General features: G+C 34.4%; 2 protein-coding genes across 5 annotated transcripts in view; one reads left to right on the top strand and one right to left on the bottom strand.

Annotated features, from left to right (window-relative positions):
* Positions 1-636: 636 nt before the first annotated feature.
* On the top strand, positions 637-11,011 carry LOC136040751 (uncharacterized). Its single transcript, XM_065725067.1, has 4 exons — positions 637-721; positions 6,693-6,902; positions 9,499-9,694; positions 10,791-11,011. Exons 2-4 carry the CDS (start codon positions 6,696-6,698, stop codon positions 10,823-10,825), a joined length of 438 nt encoding a protein of 145 aa, XP_065581139.1. The 5' UTR covers positions 637-721; positions 6,693-6,695; the 3' UTR covers positions 10,826-11,011.
* Positions 11,012-11,491: 480 nt separating this feature from the next.
* LOC136040749 (tRNA-splicing endonuclease subunit Sen34-like) overlaps positions 11,492-14,548 on the bottom strand; it is a 35,364-nt gene continuing 32,307 nt past the window's right edge. For all 4 annotated transcript variants that reach the window (XM_065725064.1, XM_065725063.1, XM_065725060.1 and 1 more), the window contains one exon: positions 11,492-11,739. In XM_065725064.1, the coding sequence (XP_065581136.1) occupies positions 11,522-11,739 (218 nt within the window). In that variant the 3' untranslated portion in view covers positions 11,492-11,521. The remainder of the gene's footprint in view (positions 11,740-14,548) is intronic.

Consider the following 14,548-nt stretch of genomic DNA (forward strand, 5'->3'; position numbering starts at 1 on the left):
GGGGGGGGGAAGAAGTAAGCAAACACTTGCTTGATGTAATTTTATTTCGTTTTAAGGTTTACTTGAGTTTACAATTGAATTTTTGTACTTTTAAGATTTATTTATACATTTAATTCAGTATCTTTTATCTTGGTATCGTAAAATCATTTATTTAAAGTTTTCTTCGTTTTGGGGTTCATTTATTCTTTAATATTAATTTCTGATCGTTTCGAGTTTGAATTATTATAAGCCTTAATTTCTGATTACTATTATAGCTTATATTATTATAAACCATAATTATATGTTTTTTAGCTTTTTAAAATTTTCCTTTCGGAAATTTTCTCTTATATTTAATTCTTAAAACTTTCCTTTCTGAAATTTTTTATAATTTATTGTACAAAACAAATCATACAGTACAAAAAAGATTGCCACACTACAAGCAAACTTTTTCCAAAATTATTTTCACAATTTAATATTTCTGCGTAATCTAGTTATACCAAGGTTTTCACAAGGACATACCATCAGTGTAGACCTATTTCAGATCATCTGGAATACTTAACGACGGTTAGCGTAATCAAAATATTCCATTCGATCGGAGCTGTAACGCGCGGAGAAAGCAAACATCTCTAGATCCAAAATTCTTAAATCAGTTTGCATTTGCAACTTCAGGCGAGTTAAGTTGTTGAATTAGATCAGTTATAGAAAAGATTAGTCTAACTCAGCTTTAGCATTTTTAGAAAAGGTAATAATCATCATACCCAGGCCTGGATTTACGCATAGACCCAGGGTTAAGGGTGCACAATGTTGAGGGGTGTAAAAAAAAAACTATGAGCGATTTTTTTTCCTTAGCCAAAACTGGACTGATGTGGTTTATCATCAAAGTGTCAGGTACCCTTTTAAATATATCACAGTTTATATTATTGACTTATCAATAAAGTGAACATACCACTTGGTACCTTTTTTTATGCTCTTTACGAATTTAATTATCACTTCTATTGCAAATTAAAATTTAAGCACTTTTTGACCTAATCTAACCTAGGTAAATTTTTTGCAGTTCGTATTAATCACTTATCAATAAAGTGAACATACCCCTCGATGCCTTTTTTAATGCTCTTTACGAATATAATAATCGCTTCTACCGCAAATTCCAATTTATGCACTTTTTGACCTAACCCAACCTAACCTAAACTAACCTTATTAAAAATAATTTTGGCGCTGAGAAAATGTAGTATTATTTTGTCGAAAACGACCAATAACTCATACTTTAATTGAAAATTCGTCATTTTAAAGAGCTCAAAAAGTAGTAACTGCGAAAAATTTACCTACGTTAGGTCAAAAGTGCTTAAATTTGAATTTGCAATAGAACTTGCAATAGAACAACAGCCCCTGGAAGTAAGAAAGGGATAGAAGCTGAATTACATACGAATCCCTCGGTCGGATAAATTATAGGCATCAAGCGGTTGGAAAACACCGGGCTGGGGAGTCAGGGACATACATAGGAATGCTTCTCTTAGGGGCAAATTATTCAGATGAGGGGGGAAAGTTTAGAATTATGTCAAAATATCAAGGTTATACGGTGGGATTTACAAGAACTATCATATAAATCTCGATGAAGATCGAATACCTGCCCGTTCACCCCTACCCTGTGTACGTGACTGTGGGGCTACTGGATTTGGTACTTAAGTATTATACGAGAAACAATCGAGAAGTGAATTTTGATTAATGCTAATGAAATATACATAAGTAAGATAAAAATAAGGTATTTCAGAAACAAATTTGGGCTATATTTTTGCTCATTAGGGGGGGGGGGGGGGGGTAAAGCATAGAGTATGTTAAATACGCAACCTAAACAAAACCGAGCATAACCAAAAAACCAACTAAATATTTAATTACAATATAGTTATCCATAGTCAGACACTATATTCTACATTGCATTGCATACATTACCAACTATCCGGGATGAAAACCGGATAATGTCTCGAGTGTTTAACGCATAATGCGTAAGTTCCGTGGATTTCACGTGCTTATGTGTTATATAATACACACTCCAGAATTTTTACACACTCGAGAATTTGTACCGCGAAGATCATATAGGACGATAACGTTTTTTTTTTGCAATATATAGTGTCTCACCATGGATATTCAAATTAAGAAGTCCCTTTGGTATAGGACCTCGTGACTTGTACAATAATTTGTAACATCTACTAGTACAATAGAGATACGACAAAAGAAGGGTAGATCTTGAACAAAATACAACAAAAATAATTTTTATACCATTCCATAGAAAAAAAATGTGCTTATTTACATATCCAAAATTGGCATCGCTTATCGTAGATGAAATGGGTCAAATGCTCACATTCACCCTTAAAGTGCACAGGAGGGGGCGAAAGACTAAAAGTTCATTACACCATAACATGTTGGGATCTTGGATTGAGGAAATGAAGGTAAAAATAGCCCATCATCAGTATAACAGGGGTATATTTAGAAATTCCTCTTTAGTGTTTCAAGTGGGAAGAGTTATCGCCGAAAACAATGACATATCTTATTTTAGTGGGTGGGGTTTTCCACCCACTAAAGTGGGTGGGGTTTTCCTTTCTGGGGTTTTCTTGGTCTCAGATAACAGCAAGAGCTAAGAGCTCATATGGCACTTGTGACGAGGCAAGAAGAGCTAAGAGCCAAGAGATCATATGGTATGAGCTCTAGCAAAATTCAATGAATCAATAGATCGATTTAAAAGGAAAATAATAGGCTTAATGCCGGTCAGGATTTAAAATAAGAGCTCTGAGTCACGATGCCCTTCTAAATATCAAAATTCATTAAGATCCGATCACCCACTCGTATGTTATAAATACCTATTTTTTTCTAATTTTTCCTCTCCCTTTAGCCCCCCCCCCAGATGGTCGAATCTGGGAAAACTACTTTATCAAGTCAATTTGTGCAGCTCCCTGACATGCCTACGAATTTTCATCGTCCTAGCACGTCCAGAAGCACCAAACTCGCCAAATGACTGAACCCCTCCCCCAAAGAGAGCGAATCCAGTACGGTTCCGTCAATCACGTATCAAGGACATTTGCTTATTCTATCCACCAAGCTTCATCCCGATTCCTCCACTCAAAGTGTTTTCCAAGATTTCCCCTTCCAACTCCCCCCAATGTAAAAAAATCTGGTCGGAATTTGAAATAAGAGCTCTGAGACATGAATTCCTTCTAAATATCAAATTTCATTAAGATCCGATCACCTATTCGTAAGATAAAAATACCCCAATTTTCACGTTTTCCAAGAATTCCGGTTTCCCCCTTCAATCCCCCCAATGTCACAAGATCTGGTCGGAATTTAAAATTAGGGCTCTAAGCACAAGACCTTCTAAATATCAAATTTCATTAAGATCTGGTCACCCTTTCGTAAGTTGCAAATATCTCAATTTTCAAAATTACCCCCCCCCCAATAGAACGGATCCGTTCCAATCATGTAAATCACGTGTCTAAGACTTCTGCTTATTTTTCCCACCAAGTTTCATCCCGATCCCTCCAATCTAAGCGTTTTCCATCATTTTAGGCTCCCCCACCCCAGACTCCCCCCATAGTCACCAGATCCGGTCGGGACTTATCCTCTATTCTCTGCTTATAAAACCCAATCTTTGTTAATTCGTCAGTCGATCCCTTTATTGCCGAAGAATTTGGCTGGAATTTTTGGCGGAAAAACTGGAATGAGCTCATGTATTTCACTGGCAAAGCAAGTGACTATTAAAAAACGAACTTGAGCTAAATTCATTTTTTAGAAAAAAAGAAAGCACTGAACACCAAAAAGTTTTAGAAAATTAGTTATCACAATACACAGACCTGCTTATTTTCTAGCAAAGACATTTTATTTTTATTAAAATCAGGCAGATAAATCAAAGTATTAGTACGCTTACCACAAGTCTTTGCCTTGGTTTCTCCATCAAGACACCAGTAAATGGAAAATCAGTAGTATTGGTTGGCGTATATTCAAAAATGAAGAACTAAATGCTGAAAAAGTTAACTGATAGAAGATCAAGTCGAAGACACATGTTATATATTATTTATTTATTTGATACAATAGAAAATTTTTGAACAATAGCTAATAGAAAATGTCAAGGCGGCAGTAGGTAAATAATTTAAAGTGTTTTTTGCCAAAAATCTACTTTTAATTTTTGACAATTTTAGTTCTTATTCTTCAGTTCAATTGATTCGTATTCTTTAATTCAGATCATAACTAGTAAAACTGAAGGATAAAGTTTTTGTTTATTATGTATTACATATTTTTTGTTAAGATAAAAATAACTAAATTATATAGCAATTTGACACTTTATTCACATATTGTTTACTTTCAATGCAATAAAAACTTGCTGCACCAGAAATATACCAGACATCCAATAAATATTTCGTATAGGCTTAATTTTATTTCTTTTTTTAATGCTTTCTTTGAATGTCTAAAAAAACGACTTTTGAATTTTGCGGTTCTGACAGTTAAAATGCTACTTAATGATGTCAGGTTTACGGAAATATCTTTATCCTCATTTCGTGTTAATTTAATAGACCCAAAAAGTATGTCAAAATTTTCGCAAAATTAAACTTTATTGTAATGTCAAAGCTATGTAGAACATGTGCATTTATGGTTATATTTATTTGAGAGCATTTTAATGTTCCTTTTGGGTTTTTTCAACGCTGATATAAAAGTTGTTTTTTGCAACCAGATTCCATTATTTTATATTTTTTCACCCCTCTCTCCCCTTTTGCTTTGAGGGCAGAATTGACAAACATGGCAACAAAAACTGTTACCTACTATTTACCAATCCCGGTGCACATAGACATTGTTTTTATGGCACTTGGTATTAACCAAGTGACATATAGCAATCGCAAATTCTGTCGGTCAGTCGGTCCCGGTTTTGCTACTTGAGGCACTTCCAGGTAAGCTAGGACCATGAAATTTGGCAGGCGTATCAGGAACCAGACTAGATTAAATTAGAAATGATCGTTTCACCCATTCGACCATCTAAAGGGTGAGTAGGGGGACGGTTAATTCGGAAAAATTAGAAAAAATGAGGTATTTTGAACTTACGAACGGGTAATCGGATCCTAATGAAATTTGATATTTAGAAGGATATCGTGTCTATTTTAAATTCTGACTGGATCCAGTGACATTGGGGGGGGGGGGAGTTGAGGGGGAAACCTGAAATCTTGAAAAACTTAGAGTGGAGAAATCAGGATGAAACTTGGTGAAAAAAATAAGCACAAGTCCTAGATACTTGACTGAAATAACCGGAACGGATCTACTCTCTTTGGGGGAGTTGAAGGAGGGGGTTAATCCGGAGAAAATAGAAAAAAATAAGGTAGGCCTATTTTTAATTTACGAACGAGTGATCTGATCTTGATGAAATTTGATATTTAGAAGGACCTCGTAACATAAACCTCTTGGACGATGAAATTTGGCAGGCGTATCAGGGACCAGACCAGATTAAATTAGAAATGGTCGTTTCAATGATTCAACCATCTGGGGGGAGTGGGGGACGGTTAATTCGGAAAAATTAAAAAGAATTAGGCATTTTAAACTTACGAATGAGTAATCGGGTCTTAATAAAATTTTATATTTAGAAGGATATCGTGTCTCAAAGCTCCTATTTTTGATTCTGACCGGGTCCGGTGACATTGGGGGGGGGATTGGAGGGAAAAACTCGAAATCTTGGAAAACGCTTAGAGTGGAGAGATCGGGATGAAACTTGATGGGAAAAATAAGCCCAAGTACTAGATACTTGATTGACATAACCAGAACAGATCTGCTCTCTTTTGGGGGAGTTGGGGGGGTTAATCCGGAAAAATTTTAAAAAAATGAGGTAGGCCTATTTTTAACTAACGAACGAAGGATCTGACCTTAATGAAACTTGATATTTAGAAGGACCTCGTAACTCAAATCTCTTATTTGAAATCACGACCGGATCCAGTGTCATTGGGGGGAGTTGAGGGGGACCGGAAATCTTGGAAAACGCTTAGAGTGGAGATATTGAGATGAAACTTGGTGGGAAGGATAAGCACAAGTCCTAGATTCGTGATTGACATAACAGTACCGGATTCGCTCTCTTTTGGGGATTTGGGGGGACCCAATTCGTAAAAATTAGAAATAATGTATTTCTAACTTACGAACGAGTAATTTGATCCTAATGAAATTTGATATATATAAAGGCCCTCGTGTCTCAGAGTTCTTATTTTGAATCCCGACTGGATCCGGTGAAATTAGAGGGAGTTAGAGGGGAAAATAGGAAATCTTGGAAAACGCTTAAAGTGTAGAGATCAGGATGAAACTTGGTGGGAAGAATAAGCACATGTCTTAGATACAGTATAAGTTATTGAGAAGCATACAAACATTTCTGTTGGGAGGGGGGGGGATTTTGTGCTTGGAATGGGTCTCCATGGGAATAATTTTCCAGCGAATATGGCATTTTCAAGTTTGATGCAAGTTTGCAGTTTGATGCGTGTGATGCAAAGTTTCATCCTTCCTTAAATGACTTCAGTGCTTCAAAATTTACCTTAATGGTTCTATCTATTTAAATACAGCTTGCCATATTAGGTTAGTCATAGTAGTCGCAACTGTAGTAGTAGTCTTCATAGTAGTAGTAGTATATCTAAGATACAAAAAAAGATATTTTGGAGCGACATTCAATCATCTACCTAATTTCTTCTAAGGGTTCATTGTTTTAGGCTATGGAAGAAGTTCTACAAGTTCAATGGAGCAAGGCAGACGGGGATCCTTGTAGTCTGATAGAGCTTCATCCATGCCTCGAACGTCCTTCCGATATTCCTTTACAAAGACCCAATGTCTCACCCCATACCATGTTTCTCACCCCCGCAGCCATGTTTATGTATCTCATTCGCGAGCCAGAGGGGAAGAAGATGCCATCTTTTTTAAAGGTTAGTTAATTTAACTTGCTAGTGCTGCTTTAAAATCAGTCGATATCAAACAGTTTGTGGTAACGAACTGTGGTAAGGAGCGACCCGGCTCAATAGTAGCCGAAACCCTAAAAAATAGAATTTTGATACCAACAGTTATATAAAAAAAATCGCATTTGAATGCTGATTTTAAATATATATCTTTCATCAAGATTAGTCTTACCTATCAAAAGTTACGAGCCTGAGAATATTTGCCTCATTTTAGAAAATAGGGGAAAATACCCCCTAAAAGTCATACAATCTTAACGAAAATCACACCATAAGATTTCAGCGTATCAGAGAGCCTTATTGTAGAAATTTCAAGCTCCTATCTACAAAAATGTGGAATTTTGCACTTTTTGCCAGAAGACAAATCACGGATGCGTGTTTATTTATTTTTCTTTTTCCCAGGGGTGATCGTATTGACCCAGTGGTCCTAGAATGTCACAAGAGGGCTCATTCTAATGGAAATTAAAAGTTCTAGTGCCCTTTTTAAGGGACCAAAAAATCGAGGGCACCTAAGCCCCTTCCCACGCTCATTGTTTCCCCAAAGTCACCGGATTAAAATTCTGAGATAGCTATTTTATTCACCATAGTCGAAAAACCTAATAACTATGTCTTTTGGGACGACTTACTCTCCCGCAGTCCCCAAGGGAGGGGTCGCAAGTTACAAACTTTAACCTGTGTTTGTATATATTAATGGTTACTGGGAAGTGTACGGATGTTTTCAGGGGGATTTTTTTTTTGGTTTGGGAGGGAGATTTGAGGTGGGGGGGGGGGTTACGTGGGAGTATCTTTCCATGGAAAAACTTCTCAATTGGGAAGAGACTTTCAATGAAGGGGGCGCAGGATTTTTTAGAATTATTTAAAAGACAAAGAAAAAATAAATATGAAAAGTTTTTTTTCTACTGAAAGTGAGGAGCAGCATTAAAACTTAAAACAAGCAGAAATTATTACGCATATGAGGGGTTTACCTCTTCGTAATACCTTTCTCTTTACGCTATAGTATTTTTAGTAATTTCAACTATTTATTCTACGGCCTTTGTGATTCAAGGGTCATTCTTAAGGAATTGGGACAGAATTTAAGCTTTAGTGTAAAGAGCAAGGTATCGACGAGAGGTGAACCCCCTCATATACGCAATAACAATATACGAATATAGAAGTTCGTTAAGTAAGTTAATTCGTAAATTATGTATATTTTTTACTAATGAAAATGTTCGTAAAAAACTAAAAGTTTTAGTTGCTTTTTTAAGTAATCAAAAAATTGGAGAGCAACTAGGCTTCCTCCCTCGCTCCTTTTTTCTCAAAATCTTCCGATTAAAACTATGAGAAAGTCATTTAGCCCAAAAAAAAATTAATAGGCAAATTTCGTTTTAATTATTTATGTGGTGCGAGCCAAGCTCAAAACATGCATTAATTAAAAAACGTCCGGAAATTAAATAAAAAAACAAGTTTTTTTAAGTGAAAGTAAGGAGCGACATTAAAACTTAAAACGAACAGAGATTACTCCGTATATGAAAGGGGCTTTTCCTCCTCAACGCCCCGCTCTTTATGCTAAAGTTTGACTCTTTCTCTTAACTCTATCTTTAAAACAGTAAGAAACTTTAGCGTAAAGAGTAATTTCTGTTCGTTTTGAGTTTTAATGTCGCTCCTTACTTTCAGTTAAAACAACTTGTTTTTTTTATTTAATTTTCTCATAAATCAGTTGATGTAGAAAACTCTTGGTTGTTAGGCTTAAATATAATAAATTTTAAATAAAACTTGATTCATCAATACATTTGAATGCATACATTGTAATCAAAAATCCAGTTTTACAAATTTATTAACTTTTAGCAAATATCAATATAATGCTTTTTTTTCTACTCCAAATAGACCAGCGTAAGTTCTCAAGAAAAAGACAGAACTAGGAATTTGTACAAAACGTATAAATTTATTATTAAGAGAATAGATCATCTCATTCAATAATTTAGTTTTACTTAGTGGTAAGACATGCCAAGTTTTAATTCAAACATAACCTCTTTCATCTATTTGTTCCATTGTTTCGAGTTAATATGCTAAATTATTAGTGTAGTAATAATTCTTCAATTCTCATCGCTTTTTTACCAATATTATTCTGAAATAATATTATGGAAATTTGCGAATCAGATTTACATTGCTTACTTATTATTTAAAAGCCGTACCATTTACGCGAACATCTTATCTTATGCACAATTGTAAATGAGTGACTGTAGGCCTACTAGAAACTATACTAGAATACTTTTAGGAACCTCCCTTTCCTTAACTTCAAAAGGAAACTCCTGCTATGTTTTATCGACAAAACAAAAAGTTGCATTTACTGGCAATACAAGTTTCACTAAAACTGAATGTCTTTTTTTCCGGGAGAAAAAATGAGAAGTTAAAATAATTTTTTAAGATTTGTGTGAAAGTGGGTAACAAGTTACGGATGAGATTACTGCTTTAAGGAGGAGCTTCTCCTTGGGAAAAAATTCACAGGTAATTAATTAAGAATGCAATTTTTTATGCCATCAAGACATTGAAATTGACTATTTGAATAATGAGGGATTTCTTTCTTGCCTAGGAAGGCGATCAGTTGTTACAAATTGGTAGCCTATCTATTGGCAGCTTCAGTTTTTGGACCCATTTGGTCAAACCTGGGACTGACCCTCATTGTAATTTTCTCAAGAACAAAATCAAAGAAGAAATGGAGAAAAATAATTTTGTGACGCTGTTAATCCGTCGTAGGCCCTACGAAGCTTTGGACAAGTATGTACCATGTAAGTCTGATACTTTAAACAATAACTTTGGATTTCCTTAGTTTGGCAAATCCTAGTAAAGTGAGTTTTCTCTATATTTGAAACACATCACATTTTGGACCCATCTTTGCAAGGAAAATCCCAATAAGGGTCGAACCTACGTTTACCAATGTGTTTAGATTTTTCAAAATCCGTCCCTATTTGGAATATTTAGATCTTGGCCAAAGCCCAGGAAACTATTACCTCAGTTTTTTTTAGGACAAAATTTTATACCTACCCCCAAGTGCGTCTGGAATTCCAGCATCAAGTGAAGAATATTATTGTTCTTCAGATGAAAATTATATTCTGTGGATGAATTGGGATAATCAGCTGCAACTGTTAAGCAGATTGTGCAAAGCACTTCCTATTTTTTCATATCTATTATTAATGTATCACAACTCATGGGGCTTTTCTGGGCTATTAAAAAAACAAATGCTATAGCATTCCCTAAAGCTATTTCAATAAATCCTTCAAATTATAGAGGCATATATCTACTTTCGTTTTTAGTAACCTTTTGGAAAAATTTGACAGTAGACCATTACATTAGAGAGTAATAAACTACATTCTTCTTGATGTGAACTCGTAAAAGGGAATCAACTGATCTGGCAATGAACTAACTTTTACGAAATATTTCATATATTTTGTAAAATGAAAAAAAAAAAAAAAATCATTTCAAAATGAAGTATCATCTAATGATTTATTAGATGATGGGCAACATGCCTTGATGATTTTCCTTGATTTCGCGAAGGCTTTTGACACGGTAAATCATTTTTTGTATCTCTCTAAATTTATATCCTATGGGGTCATCTAAATGTTCTTGCATCTTATCTTTCCCAAAGACGACTTGAGTGCGTTTATGAGTTCCGTGAACTTCATTCTAATAGTTTCTTCATTAATTAAGGAGTACCTCAGGGCTCTCTTCTTGAGCCTATCTGATTTCTTTTTTTCATTTCTTTACATCTATGTAAAATTATGTTTGCGGATGATGCAGTAAATTCTACTTCTAACTGAGACCTATCATTTCTTTTGTAAAAAAATAAAATAATTCAGCTTATACTGACACTTTTTTTTTTTACAGTTTTGAAGTACGGGAATACCAAGAAGAACAAATGAACATATGTGATTGAATATAGCTGATCGAATATAAGCTGATTTTATGTATACGACGTTTTACAGTGTTATTGCTCAAAGGAATTCTTTTAAGTATGTCAAATAAATATTTGTGCAGAATCAGTTTTTAAAACCTCTATTCAACGAATCGTATAGCGTATTCTCTTTTTCTAATAGGGAAAATAAATTCGACAATTTTGCCTTATATTTACTTTTTATTAATTTCTTTAATACACTTATATTTATTAATTAAAGATTTATATTAATTTACCAATTACACCGTAAATATTTCTGATAACGAAGGTGGATTGGAAGAGATTTTTTTTAGAAATAAATCTAAAATCTCCTCCTCATTAGCACCAGAAGATAACGGCAACTTCCATTACCTTCATTAGCTTGCCTATTAGGCTACCTTTTAAGATTTTACTTTAATTAGAGCTTGGACCAAGTTAGTTCCTCTTACGATTAGTTGCTGGTCCTTGTTGATGTCTACTTCCAGTTGTGATGCACATCATACAATCACTCAATTGGTTCTTCCAAGGGTTGGAGCTTGATTAATGGCCAAAACAGTTCTTGCGGGCAATTGCTGATTTTACCCTCGCATTCCTTGGACAGTAGATTCAATCTTTTCCCATACTAATCATAAACTGATTGGAAAGAAAAGACACACACTGAAAGACATTTTCTTTATTTTTATAATTATTTGATTGTCTCTTGGCTCATTTTCTCCCTTTTAGCATCCAGCCACTCGAGATATTTATATATAACTCTAGAGTCACTATTAACTGTACATAATAGAACTTTTTTATTGACACTAACAGCAACACGAGCATGCACTGCAATTTGAAAGGGTGTGAGTAGTCCTTCAAATGGTAGGCAGATGGCGATATACTTAGCATGGAATCGAACAGGATCGCCTGAAAGGAAATAGGCGCAAAAATAATTTAACAATGTATTTACCATAGAATTTTGGGTATTGTGCAGATTAAGAACTCCTGGGCACAATGTAATTATTTTATAAGTTTCATGCCGACCGTAAAAACATCGCAATGCTTTCACATTGCTTTGTCTTCATTAATGCCAACCTGGCCCTGTTTACACGGCCAGGTCCTCGCCCTGTCTACACGGCCAGACAATTGCCCTGACCTTTTAAGTTTCGAGGCTATCAGAGAATAAACAAATCTTAGGATCATTTCGGGAGGTAAAAAAAAAAATTAGTTTCAAATGTTCACCTTCATGAATTCTATCGGCTTTCTTTTTCTATTTTGGCTTTTTTTGAGTAGCTAAGACTCGAAACAGAGAGTCAGGAATAAGTTCAGTTTTGCATACAATACCACTTTTAAACACAAGAAGATATTACTTACTACTTACGGTAGTAAGATGGTAGTAAGAGGACGGATGCGTGTTTATATATATATATATATATATATATATATATATATATATATATATATATATATATATATATATATATATATATATATATATATATATATATATATATATATATATATATATATTAGCGTCATCTTACTACCATTTCTCTTCTGGCTATTTAGTATTAGCGAGATATGGTATGACACGCTTTTTAGCTTCAAATTTTGGTGGTCTTATATAACAAGACGCAACGAAAAGAAGCGTTGACAAAGTTGACATAAACGTCTACTGGTATGTAGATTTTCTACTCAGGTAATTTGTTCCTAAAATATGAATTCTTGCTAAAGTCAGCACCAAATCCAAAAAGAGTATGAAAATCCTAGGAAATTACGGTTTGTCGAAAATCCCGAAAAAAATCTTACCAACACCCTTAATTTATGGATAAATCCTATGAATCGAAATACTGACAACAAGAGTGGCAATAGATTTAAGCACTGAGTGACCAATAGAATGGCAACTCCTAACTAATTATGCCAACTAGATACTTAAACTCTGATACTTAGATACTTAATAAATACTGCCAATAAGAGTGGTAATAGATTTAAGCACTGAGTGACCAATATTAGATACTGACAACTTAATTTAAAAAAAAAAGGTAAAGGATACGGCATTAGACTTTACAGTCCCTAGCGGCGGTGCTGATCTGCGTTTCTGCGTTTCTTGGCCCTTCAGCCAGGAAGTGCAAAGGGGGGTTGGGGGCCAACCATCCTGTGCTTTCGCACAACTAAACAACTTTAACAACCAAAATAAGATACTGACAACAAGAGTGGCAATAGATTTAAGCACTGAGTGACCTATAGAATGGCAACTCCTAGCTAATTATACCAGCTAGATACTTAAACTGTGATACTTAATAGATACTGACAACAAGAGTAGCAATAGATTTAAGCACTATGTGACCAATATTAGATACTGGCAACTTAACTTAGATACTAATTAAATTAGATACTGACAACAACTAAAACAACTTTAACAACCAAAATTAGATACTGACAACAAGAGTGGCAATAAATTTAAGCACTGAGTGACCAATAGAATGGCAACTCCTAGCTAATTATGCCAGCTAGATACTTAAACTGTGATACTTAGATACTTAGTAGATACTGACAACAAGAGTGGCAATTGATTTAAGCACTGACTGACCAATATTAGATGCTGACAACTTAACTTAGATACTAATTAAATTAGATACTGACAACAACTAAAACAACTTTAACAACCAAAATTAGATAGTGACAACACGAGTGGCAATAGATTTAAGCACTGACTGACCAATATTAGATGCTGACAACTTAACTTAGATACTAATTAAATTAGATACTGACAACAACTAAAACAACTTTAACAACCAAAATTAGATAGTGACAACAAGAGTGGCAATAGATTTAAGCACTGAATGACCAATAGAATGGCAACTCATAGCTAATTATTCCAGCTAGATACTTAAACTGTGATACTTAGATACTTAATAGATACTGACAACAAGAGTGGCAATAGATTCAAGCACTGAGTGATCAATATTAGATACTGACAACTTAACTTGGATACTAATTAAATTAGATACTGACAACAACTAAAACAACTTTAACAACCAAAATTAGATACTGACATCAAGAGTGGCAATAAATTTAAGCACTGAGTGACCAATAGAATGGCAACTCATAGCTAATTATACCAGCTAGATACTTAAACTGTGATACTTAGATACTTAGTAAATACTGACAACAAGAGTGGCAATAGATTTAAGCACTGAGTGACCAATATTAGATGCTGACAACTTAACTTAGATACTAATTAAATTAGATACTGACTACAACTAAAACAACTTTAACAACCAAAATTAGATAGTGACAACAAGAGTGGCAATAGATTTAAGCACTGAATGACCAATAGAATGGCAACTCATAGCTAATTATTCCAGCTAGATACTTAAACTGTGATACTTAGATACTTAATAGATAGTGACAACAAGAGTGGCAATAGATTCAAGCACTGAGTGATCAATATTAGATACTGACAACTTAACTTGGATACTAATTAAATTAGATACTGACAACAACTAAAACAACTTTAACAACCAAAATTAGATACTGACATCAAGAGTGGCAATAAATTTAAGCACTGAGTGACCAATAGAATGGCAACTCATAGCTAATTATACCAGCTAGATACTTAAACTGTGATACTTAGATACTTAGTAAATACTGACAACAAGAGTGGCAATAGATTTAAGCACTGAGTGACCAATATTAGATGCTGACAACTTAACTTAGATACTAATTAAATTAG

The sequence above is a fragment of the Artemia franciscana genome, chromosome 21 (genome assembly GCF_032884065.1).
Source record: "Artemia franciscana chromosome 21, ASM3288406v1, whole genome shotgun sequence".
Taxonomy (NCBI): Eukaryota; Metazoa; Arthropoda; class Branchiopoda; order Anostraca; family Artemiidae; genus Artemia; species Artemia franciscana.

What these genes read in the sequence shown, in the direction of transcription:
- LOC136040751 (XM_065725067.1), top strand. Translation starts at nt 6,696, where the DNA reads ATGGAAGAAGTTCTACAAGTTCAATGGAGCAAGGCAGACGGGGATCCT. An exon ending in AGATGCCATCTTTTTTAAAG is followed by an intron (nt 6,903 to 9,498) that starts GTTAGTTAATTT and finishes TTTCTTGCCTAG; the next exon opens with GAAGGCGATCAGTTGTTACA. An exon ending in TTTGGACAAGTATGTACCAT is followed by an intron (nt 9,695 to 10,790) that starts GTAAGTCTGATA and finishes TTTTTTTTACAG; the next exon opens with TTTTGAAGTACGGGAATACC.